Consider the following 13,974-nt stretch of genomic DNA (forward strand, 5'->3'; position numbering starts at 1 on the left):
GATTCGGTCGGACCGCACACCCTGCCGCCGCGGGGCTCGCTCGGTCGCGCTGTCCCGTCGACTAATACCGGCATCAGCGGCGCTCGGGCGCGGCGGCGACGGATCAGCCTGCCGCGGGCGGTGACGCGCGGGGCGAGGGGTGCGGCGCGGCTGATGAGATGGACCGACAGCTCAGCAGCGGAGTTCGGTTGGCAGACAGACCCCGAGAGGTCGCTCAGCCGATGATGGCACAGGGGACCGTCAGCAGGGCGACAGGTCCAGCTTTGAGCCGACCAATCAGATGATTAAAGGTGGACACACTAGACGGTGACGCAAGCTGACCTGGGCAGAGTTGCATGCGCCACTGCGCACCGGCAATGCCCTTTGGTCAGGGAGCTCGCGGGACGGGTCACAACCCGGCGGACCGGGGGTGCCTGACGGTCAGGGAGCTCGCGGTACGGGTGCCCACCGGACCGGGGGTGCCAGACGGTCAGGGAGCTCGCGGGACGGGTCACAACACGGCGGACCGGGGGTGCCTGACGGTCAGGGAGCTCGGCACGGGTCACAGTCTGGCGGACCGGCGGTGCCCTCCGATGGAGAGAGGTCAGCGCAGGTCACAGCTGAGCGGACTGCTCTGCCTACCCCGGGGTCTCCCGGTCCTTCTCCCCACTGAGTCTGCGCCAGTGTCAATCAGCAGAGCGTCTTCGACCAAATGGTGTCCCTGATTATCTGTTTCATCTATGGATTTTCCCTAATTTTACGTCTTCTGTGCTGAGATGTTAAGGTAATGTCCCTCTCTTCTCGTAGTTCAGAAGCACGAAGAAAATTAGGTACCTGCTCAAGCACTCACGCAATTTGCGTCTCAACTTTATACGCATTTCAGTGCATTGAGGTGTTTTCTGTCTAGCTTATTTGCCTGACATGAGACGATTTAGGTTTTATGAAAAGCTTTGAACTTGAAAGCGAGTCATTTAGTGGCATATGCAATCTTCTCTCGGCTCAAAACATTCTATAGACAGAGTTGTATTACACTGAGTACAGCTCGAGTAATTGAAGAATTGAAGCGATTTTGTTTTATATATCCGAGGTTGTTGCAACGATTATAAAAACTCACATTGCAGACATTTCCCAGGCAATGCCAGCGGGGAGCGGACAGAGGCGCTGCCGCAGAGGCTCACAACGCTCCCAATAAGTGTAGGTACATACATACAGGTACAGCCCACCGCTAAAGTAATGTGCGGTTCTACGGATGGCTTTGACTGGCGATGTTTTTAATGCGGAGTGATCGAAAAGAAGACGTCAAAAGATAAAGCTCAAGCTGCAAGGGTGACGATACATGTAAGCTACATTCAAAGTTTCATTGTAGTCTGGCTATTCTTTCCCAAGCTTCAGAAGCAGAACATACCCATGACTGAAACCGCACATTACTTTTGCTGTGGACTGTACCTATAGGGGGTCACAGAGGATGATTATTGATTGCCCTTCTAATAAGTGTAGGTGCTGCTGCCAAACTGCGAGCCCACGCCATGGGGCATGAATTAGCAGTAAATACACTACGGATATGTTGCACGATGGCTGGACTATGGACGTAGGCACTCGATTTTCAATCTTCAATTTCAGCTCAAGTAATCGACCAATCAATCACCAAAAGCCTTGGCGTGAAATAAAGTGAAAAACATGGCTGTAATGAAAGCTAGGAGCAGCGAAAAGATCCGTACACGTTCCAGGTATCCCCAGGTCACCACCAGGCACTTTATTCTCAGACGGTTCTCGATCAGAGTTCCGAATGGTTCACATTAATTATGAAACCTTGTCATGCCTCCCTATCCAGACAAGAAGCCTTGGCTACCTTGGGAACTGCTCCGAAATAGGCAAACTTTCACAGTGTTAAATGTTCTAAGGCCAACTTTCTCAGTGATTAATATTGGCCTCTGAAGTCCTGACTGGACTGGCTAGAAGTTGCCCAAAAGTGCTGCAAATAGGCACCAGTTGACGTCAGCGGCTGGCGGATCTGCTTCAAGGCTGAGTTCGTCGTCGAAGATGCACGACTAAATCTCCAAGAAGTGAGATTTAGCTTGGAGGGAGGCCGGAGGCGGCTTAATTCCATGCGAATTGTAGGAATCGTTTGATACTTACGGTTCAAACCCAAGCCGTACTGGGTACTCTGGTGGCTTTGCATATGCCTATAGCTTTATTTGGATGTAACGGGCAGCACTGTGCGCGAAGTTAAGACATATAGCCGTACGTATACTTTCATGCTGCTGATGTATTCATTGGTCGGTCGTATCCCGAAGCAACAAATTATCGGTCTGACGAACGGTCACTAAGCAGAAGTACTAAACATCCATCTAGCTTAACTTTCACGATGTGTTTCCTCCCGGCACAGGCGAGCGGCTGCAGGTCGGAGGTCAGGTCAGTGACCTCTGCCGCCGGCCGTGTGGGGATCGGCCAGCTGCAGGCACCAGAGGCCAGCGCCCCCAGAGGAAGCCATTCATCGCCGACCCGACACCCAAACGACCAACTAGAGCCATTTCACTCTGTTACGGCTCTGGTGGTGCCCCGTAACGCTTCATAGGACGCATGCAACTGCCTAACAAACGCAAACGAATGAGGCTTAATGTGTTGTGATTTAACGGCCTGTTAGGATGCAATAAATAAATTTGACGTTTTGAGAATCTGGTTAAATCAAAAAGTCGAGTCGCACATGTTTGGTCGGCCTCAGCTGGGTGCATCCGTTCCAGGGGGATTCCTATGGGGAAGGTTCTTACCCTGCTGCTAGATCTGGCGTTTTGCGATGTTTAGACTTGTCTCATGTCTGATGTGGTCTGATTGCTTTGCTATGGATGCACATATTTACCGACTTATCTGCTGGCACCGGCGCCTGAAGGAACTCCCACTGGTTGGGACGGTTAGGCTACGGGGCACAAATCAATAGAATGGCAGATGATAAAGGAACGATGTGAATCGTTTAGATCCACTATCGCGTAATTCCTTATTCGTCCCTGTTTTTCTGCATTATTTCATCTTTCTCGAGGTGCAGGAGGCCAAGTTTGCAAGGTGCAACCACCTGTATCGCAGGATGATTGCAGACAGGCCACAGGGGTCACTATCAGACGAAGTACATAGGTACCAGACATGTGCATGGATCCGAGAAAATTGGTTTCAAATGTTGTGCATGGCGGGATCCACTCAGATCATAGATCCCCGTTCTTATTTTATCGTCAGATCCCGTGAGATCATAGGATAAATTTTTTCACGGCGGATCTGGTGGGATCATAGATCCTATAGCCTGCAGTTTGCTCCGAGATTCACTGAGATCATAGATCCATCACTCGGATCCATGTACGTAGGTGCAGGTCTCGAGGGTTTTAGCGGTAGGTTTTGCACCTAGAAAATTTAGTGTACTTCAGGCTATATCTTCGTCGTCTTAAGCTTTTAAGTGTTGAAGAGGCGATCGACTTGTTGGGTAACAAGCCGGCCATGATCGTGTAAAATGGCTTCATCGTAGATCGATTAGTTTCTGAGATATAGGCGGAAATGTAAAAGTGCAAAACCTACCGCTTAATCTCGCGAGAGCCGTACATGTCTGATAGGTATGTATGTACCTATAGTAACGATTTACAACAGCCACTTTCATGACGACTTTCATTGCCTCGGTACCGGTAACCTTAGGTCAAGTTGACCTTAGGTTGATGCAAGACTTTAGAAGTAATTACCTGTCGCTGCGTCTCGTAACCAGTAGCGGCGGAACACTTTCAATTAACCCGCGCCCCAGTGGCGGTCTCAGCCAACTTCGCCCTAGTGGGGGGGGGGGGGCATATGTTACCACCCACCTCTAACTCAAAAACTAAGAGGGCCAGAAAGACGCGGTAAAAAGCCGTCGATAGCTCTCAATGCGTACCTACGTTTGAAATTATTTCAGTCATTTTTCACCTTAGAGCAATATTGGGGTCACCAGAGGTCATCAAAGGTCAAAATTTGCCAATTGTCATTATATTTTTCAGAAAACATGCCGCTATCTCAGGAACTATGGTAGCTAGAAAAACGCAGGGAAAAGCAATCGATAGCTTTTGAACTCTTCTTTTGATAAGGCCATTATCAAAATTGACCTCAGGTCAACGGTTTAGCCTCCAGAGGGCAAAAACTCCAAAAATAGCTGTTTTTACGAAAAGTGTTTTTCGACAATCACTTTCGACTACAAAAAGCCACGACATTTCTATTGCCAGAATCGTGTTCCCCTCGCCGCGACGCGTCGAATGAACAATAATTTGACCTTGAAAGGTCAACTTGAAAATTTGACCTCAGGTCAAGGTCATGACCTAACCGGAAAAGGTCATGTTACATATCAGTCGATGCGTCTCAACAAGACAAACAATGAAACCATCCCCAGCGTTCTATCTCTTTCCAATCGCGAGTTATTGGCAAAAAACTGTTTGTAGCCTCAAATGACCTCAGATGACCTTTGTAGAGGCTATCAGCAAAAATGACACCTTGGTCATCACGAGTGGTCTAAATCATTGTGATTCTGAAATATTTGGAATGTTCCTATGCGTACACACGGATCTAGAGGATCTATTTTCATTTTTCTCCATTGACTTGTAATTGAAAGATCACGCCACTGACCTGACCTTAGGTCACGGATATAAAAAATCCGAGATATACAAACTGTAGGCGCCCATAACAGCATGCAATTCGCCAAGTTTAAAACCTTTCTGACAAACACTGCAGGCTGGACATGATTGCAAACTTTTTTAGGCTTGGTCAGTTAACTTGACCTGGTGACCTGACCTGACATGACCTGAGGTAAAAAATTTCGCACATTTTCAAAAATTGATGTACCAAAAGGCAAAAGCTACCCCAAGCGGCGCGGCGCTACGCCCGCCGTTTTTTTATTCACACGCAAAAAAACGTGACAGGGTGGTAACATATGCCCCCCCCCCCCACTGGGACGAAGGTTAACCCTCGCATGTGTGCGGCGTTTGCCAGCTTCTAATGTGTAGGGGGGGGTCGGTTGGACCCCCCCCCCTTGCCGTTTGGCCCCTGATCGAGCTAGAGCTTCGCGGAAAAAACGAGCGTGTTGCCCGTGACGAGAGGAAGCCGATGATAACCAATTTTAAGGTCCTAGATCATTGGTTGACCTTCCAGGTCAGGTCAATGACCCAAAGTCGGGAAAATCGGGACCTGTTGGAAAGTCGTAAAGTGTGGCTGCTAAGGGGTTTTTCGGGGTGCTGATCACGAATATCGTGTTAGTTTTGATCACAGATGATGTCTTGAAGCATTTAGACCAGGTCGGGTCAGGTCAGGTCAGGTCAACCAGTAGGCGTCGTGACGGGTAATCGTAGTACGTGTCAACCGCCTCTGACAGCTTCGTAACATGTTACGAAGTCACCAAAACTACTTCGTAAATGTTCAAATGGTTGCTAAATTCGAATTCAGCTCCAAAAACTAGCCTAGAAACATGTAAAACTCGAAAAAGTGACCCGAGGTCACCCGAGGTCACCAAAGGTCAATGACCTGACCTGACCTTCAGGTGACCTTGACACACACGGGAGTAACATCAAATCACATGTTTGATTGTTTGAAACCACAAAAAGCTTGCAAACACGCGGCTAGTGCGAGCCGACATACGCGAAATCGCGATTCCGGCCAAACATGGTCTCGGAAAAGAGGTCACAGGTCAAAGGTCATTTGGGTCAGGGTCATGAAATTTACAGGGTAGGTGTAAAATTGATCAATGCGAGGGTACTGAAAGTTTCGTCGCGATCGGCCTCTTTTTACGCGATTTATTCGCGAAAAACCATGGGGGGGGGGTCCATCCGACCCCCCCCCCCCCCCCTACACATGCGAGGGTTAAGGGAGGGGGGGGGGCCACTGCCGACTTTTGGTCCCATTCTTTCCATGCAACGCCCATAGGGCTAATGTTAAAATACCAAAATCAAAGGGGGCACGGTGCCCCGGTGCTCTCCCCGTTCCGCCGCCTATGCTCGTAGCGGTGCATCCGCTAATTTTTGCGAAGCTGTATTCTGTAAATTGCCGTTTTGTCTCAACTCTCAGCTAGGGACGAAACAGCCGGAGGTCGATCTCGCCCCTCCATTGATGCGTAGAAAAACGACAGCCCAGGTTAGTGAACGGATTGCCTCGTTGGGACATTTCCGCCGCCTCCCAAACGGTCATCCGGAGAGGATTTACTGGTGTGTGGACCCGACCCTATCCACTCCACGGTGGTCAGGTGGGGTGACCGCCAGCCCGGAAGGAACGGGAGCAGGAACGGTGGGACGTGGATGGGTTTGTCCTGAGGATGGCGACGACGGATGAAATGCAAACTCTGGAGTCGCCTTATATCAACCCCAACACCCGTCCTCCACCTACCCTCTTGGAGTTCTATAGCCTTGCACCGACTCTTTAGTGCCTTGCCTTGCACCTACCGAATGCTCACTCACGGCGGATCAACCCCATTCTCACTGGTTTGTGCTGACATCTATACACAATATTCATCCGATTATCCTGCCACCTAGCGGATCTTTTCTGATGATACTCAGGTCCGATCTACGGTTATCCTGCTCTAAGGTTATCTGTAAGAATCTTGATTTTGCTAGTGTTAATCATTTGGTTGTCGCAGTAACGAGCAGAAAAGTATCATCTAGTTACAATATCAGCCACAAATACATGAAACACATGCCTTTGTTGAAAAAAAGTGGAAATGAAGACCTTGGTAAGAGAAGATTGGTTTAGGTACCAAATCAGGAGTTGCTGCATGCATCTAATAACAAGGCAACATGCACACTGTGCAGTCATATATATTGCCTTTCATGGATAAATGTCAAGCTGCTAAAATACAACGCGAAAATAAGAAATAGATCCACCGGATCCACCCATCAATACCAACTTGTCGATGTTTTCAGGGAGACACCGGTTGGTCACGTGACTCGGAAACAAAAATCAGCTGATAGAGTGGCGGAATCGCCGCGATCAAACACGAATAATTCCGGACGATAGAGCGGCAGTATAGGAGTTATCTTCACAACAGGCAAACATTGCAATGTTTTATCATTCTATGATCAAGAAACGTTCATAAATCATATATTTCTTCGATGATTACTGCCGCAACCGACACGAACATATCGTAGCCAGCGCATAAAGCTGTGCTTTGCGATATTAAATGTAAAGAAAAGCATTCTATATCTTGCTTCAACCTTCTACTTACGCTTTTATAATTACGACAGCGACACCATACGGCCTATCGACGCTATGCAACTCCATGTAGTGTCCGGCCGCACTCTGCCGAGTGTGCCGAGATCAGAGGCGGACCATCCGGGGCACGTCCAGCTGCACTGCCCGGTCGCTGGGAGGGCGACACCTAGCGCCGCTCTTGCCGCTCGCTTCCGCGCACAACTTAGCTACCTGGCTACGCCTGTGGGAGGGGAGGAAGAAAACCAACAACAGTCTGATGAGCCAATGGAGTCTACGAGCCCCGCCAATCAGCGCCTTCCGCGCGCAGACGGGAGCTAGAGCTAATCATCTCCTTTCCTGTTTTCGCTGGTCCGCCAGTCACCAGCATCGTTCCGTGCTCTCCATCGTCGCGATTCGGCCGTGTTGTCCCTTGTGCGTCAGCAACGACAGTGAGAGAGAGAGAGAGAGAGAGAGAGAGAGAGAGAGAGAGAGAGAGAGAGAGGGGGAGAGAGAGAGAGAGAGAGAGAGAGAGTCTCGGATCACGCCAGACAAGACAGCCACATGGGTATTATTATTTACTTTCCAGTGATCGCAAGGGTTTAGTTGTTTGGAACCGGGTGTGATCAGTATTTGACGCATTTCTGTGATCTGTGTGATAAAACTGAAAAAAATAGTGAAAAATATCCACTTTAATTCACATATCGCTTTTGATTCATGGTACGGCTGCTTGATTTTGCTACAGCGTACATAGTTCATACACAACCGATCTCGGCATGTTTCTGTTCCAGAACAGCAGCTGCAGTGGACACCAAAAATTCATTCATGTTCTGACAACTTATTCCAAAGATACACATATTTTACGACGAACGTTCCAGAAAAAGTATTTTCTCGCTCACAGATGCTCAGCAGGAAGCGCGCGATTGATTGCAACTAGCACGCTCACGATTTCTAATATAGCGCTGGCCAAAACCTGCCCCTTACATCCAAATATAATAATATTAGTTCCAGTCTCTGTCCTATTTATTATTTATTAGCGCATCGAGAGTGAATGATACCACGGCATAGCCGTCATATTACATAGCACAAATTGCGAGACGACGTCGAGACCCGTATTGGCGTATCCTTCACAGATCCGGGTGTCTCGCCTCCACTCTCAATCAACCCTGACACACCATCAACCGAGCCACGTCGGCTCCGACCATCTTGATCCCCGCACTGAAATCTGATGGCCGGCCCGTAATTTCATCCTATCCGTCAGCGCGCACTACACCCGAGCTCAGCCTAAAGTGCACTGTGCGGCCTTCTCCGGATGACGCCTCTGAGCATGGCGCTTGACTTGCATCTGGATGCATAGAGCCTCTTGTTCGTGTACGGCCATTATCATTTCAGGAATCGGATGGTCTCGGCGGTGGCGGCGCTGGTCACCGTGGAGCCGTTGAAGACACAGTCAACTCGAGCACCAGCGACCAGTGACCTGTAAAGCAGCGAGTCGCGGCACATCAAGACGACCGTCACGATTCAGTCACGAAGGCCGTTATAGAAGTCACGGCGGCCGTCATATGCCAGCCGGCAGCCGCGGCGACCATCACATAGCAGTCACGGTGACCGTCACAGGTCACGACGGTCGTCAAATACCACTACGAGCCACGGCGACCACGACTCATAGCTCATGATTAACGTTTCCTGTCGCACACTCAGCTTTAATAACATTACATTAGCCTGTACACACATTTCTCACTCGAGAAATCGAAATCCGAGCCTGAGACCCATCATACGTCACGACACTTGCAGCGGCACCTGCATTAGCAGACATCCCATCCCGGCAGCACAAAAAGTTCCCCCGAGCCACCCACCTATAGGTGAGTGGTCCTTATAAGGACGCGGCGACGGGTCACACAATGCCATTATGTCACTGACCTACTACCTAGTGACGTGGTGGGATACAGCCTGACCAGTGACCTGTGGACGCGTTGGACTGGTCCACACAGTTACTGACCTGGAAATGATGTGATGGTTTCTGGACAATGTGGCTGGATACACGCGCCACGTGACTGGCCATCACAATGCTACTTCCTGCAGGTGACGTTCTACAGCTGGGATCGAACCACTGTCTCCTGAACCACTGCCAGCAATGAACCTGGTGGAAGATAATATGGTCAGAACTCAGAATCCACAAAGCATACCTACAATAGGAACGACAAAGCCAAACACATGAACGCAATGGCAGAATGTTATGCTAAGCTTATCATGTTTCCAAGACTTTTAGTTTCATCGACACATAAGACTGCAATTGTCTACGTTAAACTCATCACATACCTATCTAACAAAGTACTGACTTCCTGAGAAAACGCAGAACTTGTTTAATTATCAAGCAGCCTTTGTCTCCGTATTCCTCACACATTGAGCAGACGGTGGATGAGGTGATAACGGTAATTAAGCTCTGTGGAAAAGAGGAAGGAAATGAAGTCCATTTTATGCTAGAGTGTACCAAGCTAACAGAAGAAAGACAATGAAACCTAGCTCTACTGAGGCCATACGTGGAAGAACCCAACGAGGTACTGAAAGCATTCCTCTTCAACGATGATAGAAAAGAGATGGAGCAGAACAAGGATGGACTCTACCAGCTCTGGAGGCTGAGGAGAAAACTGGTGACAGAGGCGGGTGATGAGGAAAGGGCTTAACCAACATCCTAAGCTTATTCTACTAATACCCTCCCACCCGACCTGTGTTTATAGGGCTATCAGTCCTGTGACACTCACCACACCCAGCTATTATGGCCATACTCCTGGGGGAGCTTCGGGCTTCCCACATAGGATAGTTGTCTGTACAACCCGGAGCAGGATTGACCAGGATTGGCCAGAGGGGCAGGGCATGTACTTCAAGATCGCTACACAAATATAACTTTTTAGTGATATAATATTTTAATAACTAATCCTTGTCAGCTTTTGTTGATTAATTTTCACAGCATCATTTATTTCTGGTAATTCATTTCTAACGCTCATTGCTGCAAGCTCCAAAGGCACCTACCTCAATGGCCATCCGAAGCAGGGGGTTGATACCTACGCAGAGGAGAAAGAGGATGAAATCGAGAGGGAGAACACCATGGAAGCGCACAAAGAGAGAGCGGATGCACAAAATGAATCTGGGCATTAGGTTTATAAAGACTTGCAGTAGACTACATACTTCGTAGGATTGGTAATTGAGGCATGACAAATCAATAAAACAAATAATGTACGCCTTGCGGAACAAGGGTATGAGGAACAGGAACATGCATGCAGCATGCAACAAACTCTGCCCTGGTTGTGGTGATTTCAATCTCAACTAAACCATAGATCAAAAACTTGAAACAAAATCACCCAGCCTGGCACAGGTAACCTCTCACAATAAAACATCAAAAGTGCTTACCATAATACCACGGGAATGGTGTGACTGAAAAATGCCTAATACCTTGCCTAATCATAATACCACCAAATCCAACAACAATAATCAACAAAAATCAACAAAATACACAGAAACCAAAATAAAACTGCAGAGTGTTCTCGATTCGCAAAAGAAACGCCGTTAGACCAATCAAATGCGAGCACTGGCGTTTGCCAGCGAAAGCAGTACAGAAAACTGTGCGCAACTGTGGGTGATAATCATGGTCTGCAGTTTTCAACACCGAATCTCATAAATGCCAGAGGTCATCATGTTTTACGACTTATATCAACAAATAGACAATTGAATGGACCTCTTGCATGAACAGTTTTTTTGGAAAAAATGTATGAAACTGGGGTATTTCCAACCCCAAAAAATGGAATCTGGCGTTACTTTCTTTCTTAAAAATGGTTTTCCTTACTAAAATCGCACTTAAACTTAAGTCCTCAAGTTTTCTGCTAGAGACGCAACGTGATTGGCTAATCAATATTTGACGTCACATCTAGGGTTCGCCTGATGGCGCATCTGCGACAAATCGGTACGTTGCATGTTTTGCGTTGGGAGTGTTTTGCTGAAACCGGAGGCCTGTGAAGCAGTTTTTAAACGAGGGAAACGGTATTTGGCGATTGAAAATGTTGAAAAAACGGCAAGGAAAAGGAAAATATCAAACATACCGGTGGTGTTTTGTTCCCAACTGTTCCAACACCAGTGTTACTGCTCCTGATTTGCTCTATATACCGGTGCCGGTCTCACATAAAGAGCGTGCTCATTGGTACAAGATCGCACGTAGGGATGGTGCCCTTGCATCTGGAGCATTATGGGCATGCGAACAACATTTTGATGTACCAGATGACCTGGAAAATTACTTATATGTCAAAATGATGGGAGGAGCCGTCAAAATCAAGGCAGGAGTGACTCCCCACAAATTCGCTTGCCAAAGCCGTGGCGTTGCTGCAGAACATGTTTTGCAGAAGCGAAGCTCATTGCAGAGAAAAAGAAAGCTTCAAGAACTGCTTGCTGAACCTGCGGACGATGCAGCTCCAACAGAAGGTGGGTCTACACATTTACCTGGTTGTGGTGCTGGTTAAGTTGCTATTCAATCATGGGGCTTATCTCACTTCTTGAAGCATGATATGCATTTATTTTATCAGACACTGTATGAAATTTAATAGTATGTATTGGGTGGACTGATAAAGTAACAATTGCAGTGCATTTTAAATATGTGGGGACCATGCATGATGGTTTTTGACGAGCTCATCAAAGTAGAATTTGTGGATGGTCCTGATATTATCTGGAGTTTTCCTTTAGAAGGTGACATTATGTGAGTTATGCCCTTAGTGCATCTTATACTTACACCCATTTCTTCCCTCCAGGTGGTAACCTGGACAGTGGACCATTACCAGCTGATGGAGGAACAGCTACAGACCAACATCTTCCGACCTCAAGTGATAGTCCTGCAGCATGCTTCAAGGATGCATCTGTCCAGGTGAGTAAAAGGGATGGTGTTTGCTTGTACTTCCTTTTGTTAGAACACATTATTTATGTGTAGGGTGATAAAAATTTCAAGTAAGTTGTGCTACTGCCAGTGGCAGGAAGATGTGTAATGCAGCTGTTTCCAGTGATAATCTTTGTGTAAAGATTTTTTCATAAAGCCAGCTATGTATTTGCTCTGTTAGCTTTCATAAAGTACAAACTTCTTACTTTATCAGCCTGTCTCAAGCAAAAAAAGTCTGAAAGGCCAATTTAAAAATGAAAATTCATAATGGTACCTAACTTTTTCAAATGTTGTCATTTCTCAGGTGCACCCTGTTCGGAAGAAGTTCCGGTCTAAAGCGACTCAAGCAGGTTTACCATTAGGATGCCATGATGCACAAGCCAGCGGACAGCATGATCTTGCTGTACCTTCCAGCATGGAACATCAAGTCGGTGTGACGTCTGCAGCAGGTCACCAGAAATACAAACCAAAGGATCCATCATCCCTTGCAAGTGCCTCTGCCTCTGGTAAAGCATGTTCTGGTTCACCTTACAATGCTGACCAGGATCAAAACAATGCTAGAACTGCGATTTTAGTGAGCTCACCTGCAGCAAATGATACTGATACAGATTCTGATGGTCCCATTACGGCAGACACCAGCCCAGACTATGTCCCTGAGTCAGAGTCTTCTGACGAAGACTCCCATGGTGGCAGGGATTGGAAAAGATTGTCCCGCGAGCGCATCCGGCATTACATTGCTACGGACCCTATGCGTTACTTGGGCATTGGCAAACACAACATGTTTGTTTTGAATAAGATAGCCCAGAAACTAGACTTCAGAGAGAGCCGCGGAGGCATCACAAAGTTAGATATTGTCTTCATGATTCTGATGCGTGTTAGGACTGACCGCCAGTATCATTTTCTGGCTGACGATTTTGGTATTTCGGAGAGCTTTGTCTCTCGTGTCATCTCGGCATACCTCCCTGTCGTGGCCAGCTGTTTACGGGGTTGCATAAGGTGGCCAGAGAGCAGTGAAATCCGCAAGCGGCTTCCACTGGCTTTCAAAGCCCGGTACCCATCTGTGGTAAGCATCATCGATTGTTTTGAAATTGAGATAGAGAAACCCTCTGCATCTCTGCCACAGGCAACATCATGGTCCGAGTACAAAAAATGCAACACCATAAAGTTCCTAGTGTCTTGTACCCCAGACGGCTTGTGCAACTTTCTATCACGAGGCGTATCAGGTAGAACCTCAGACATTGACATCGTAACTAAAACAGGATTTTTAGAGCTTCTCCCATCAGGCTGCACCGTCCTTGCCGACCGTGGATTTAAAGGAATAGAAGGAGCACTGGCTTCAAAAAACTGCTGTCTCGTCCGGCCACCAAGTGTTGCTTGTGACGTTAGCCTCGATCGCGCCGATGTACTGAAGATGCGCACAATAGCCGGCCTACGCATCCATGTTGAACGCGTCATTGGTCGCTTGAGAGTTTTCAAAGCGTTGGACATTCACTCCAGGTTTCCACTGCAGATGGTAGATCTGCTGGATGACGCGGTCGCCATCGGTTGTGGCTTGATTAACCTCCAGGAAAAAATTGTGAAAGTGTAAGTCAAAGAGTCAGTGTGGTTAGACCGAAACAGGCTGACATAGGCGGGCGGTTCTACGGTTTGTCGTTGGTGTGAGCTGTTGCACTATGTACGCGTTTGTGATCTTATTCTTGCACCGTCAGCGACTCGTCGCTCAGTCCATAGGTTCCGTTGATGGGCGAAATGTGACTGTGCCTATACATACAAACGTTTGAGTTCTTCCTAACGATTCGTGTGAAAATGTACTCTGCGTTGTCGTTGGAGTAATTAGGGGATGCTACTGAACACTATGTAATGGAATACATCTTCATGCACCTACGCTTTGTGTATATAAGGTTTTACAACAT

General features: G+C 47.7%; 1 protein-coding gene and 1 long non-coding RNA gene across 3 annotated transcripts; one reads left to right on the forward strand and one right to left on the reverse strand.

Annotated features, from left to right (window-relative positions):
* Positions 1-8,151: 8,151 nt before the first annotated feature.
* LOC122384714 lies at positions 8,152-10,864 on the reverse strand. Of its 2 annotated transcripts, XR_006257082.1 has the most exons (4): positions 10,555-10,864; positions 9,547-9,589; positions 9,146-9,286; positions 8,152-8,623 (listed from the first exon to the last, which is right to left on the reverse strand). It is a non-coding gene; the product is annotated as an uncharacterized LOC122384714 (long non-coding RNA). The 2 variants fall into 2 exon arrangements; XR_006257081.1 differs by having other exon boundaries at positions 9,146-10,864.
* Positions 10,865-11,118: 254 nt separating this feature from the next.
* LOC122384715 lies at positions 11,119-13,945 on the forward strand. Its single transcript, XM_043372380.1, has 3 exons — positions 11,119-11,616; positions 11,940-12,052; positions 12,366-13,945. Exons 1-3 carry the CDS (start codon positions 11,199-11,201, stop codon positions 13,647-13,649), a joined length of 1,815 nt encoding a protein of 604 aa, XP_043228315.1. The 5' UTR covers positions 11,119-11,198; the 3' UTR covers positions 13,650-13,945.
* The last annotated feature ends 29 nt before the right edge of the window (positions 13,946-13,974 follow it).

The sequence above is a fragment of the Amphibalanus amphitrite genome, unplaced genomic scaffold (genome assembly GCF_019059575.1).
Source record: "Amphibalanus amphitrite isolate SeventyFive unplaced genomic scaffold, NRLGWU_Aamphi_draft 000197F_arrow, whole genome shotgun sequence".
Lineage (NCBI taxonomy): Eukaryota > Metazoa > Arthropoda > Thecostraca > Balanomorpha > Balanidae > Amphibalanus > Amphibalanus amphitrite.

Bases quoted from the DNA above. Each gene is read 5' to 3' on its own strand.
- LOC122384715 (XM_043372380.1), top strand. From the start codon at position 11,199: ATGTTGAAAAAACGGCAAGGAAAAGGAAAATATCAAACATACCGGTGG. The intron at 11,617-11,939 runs GTGGGTCTACAC...TCTTCCCTCCAG, and splicing joins CGATGCAGCTCCAACAGAAG to GTGGTAACCTGGACAGTGGA. The intron at 12,053-12,365 runs GTGAGTAAAAGG...GTCATTTCTCAG, and splicing joins TCAAGGATGCATCTGTCCAG to GTGCACCCTGTTCGGAAGAA.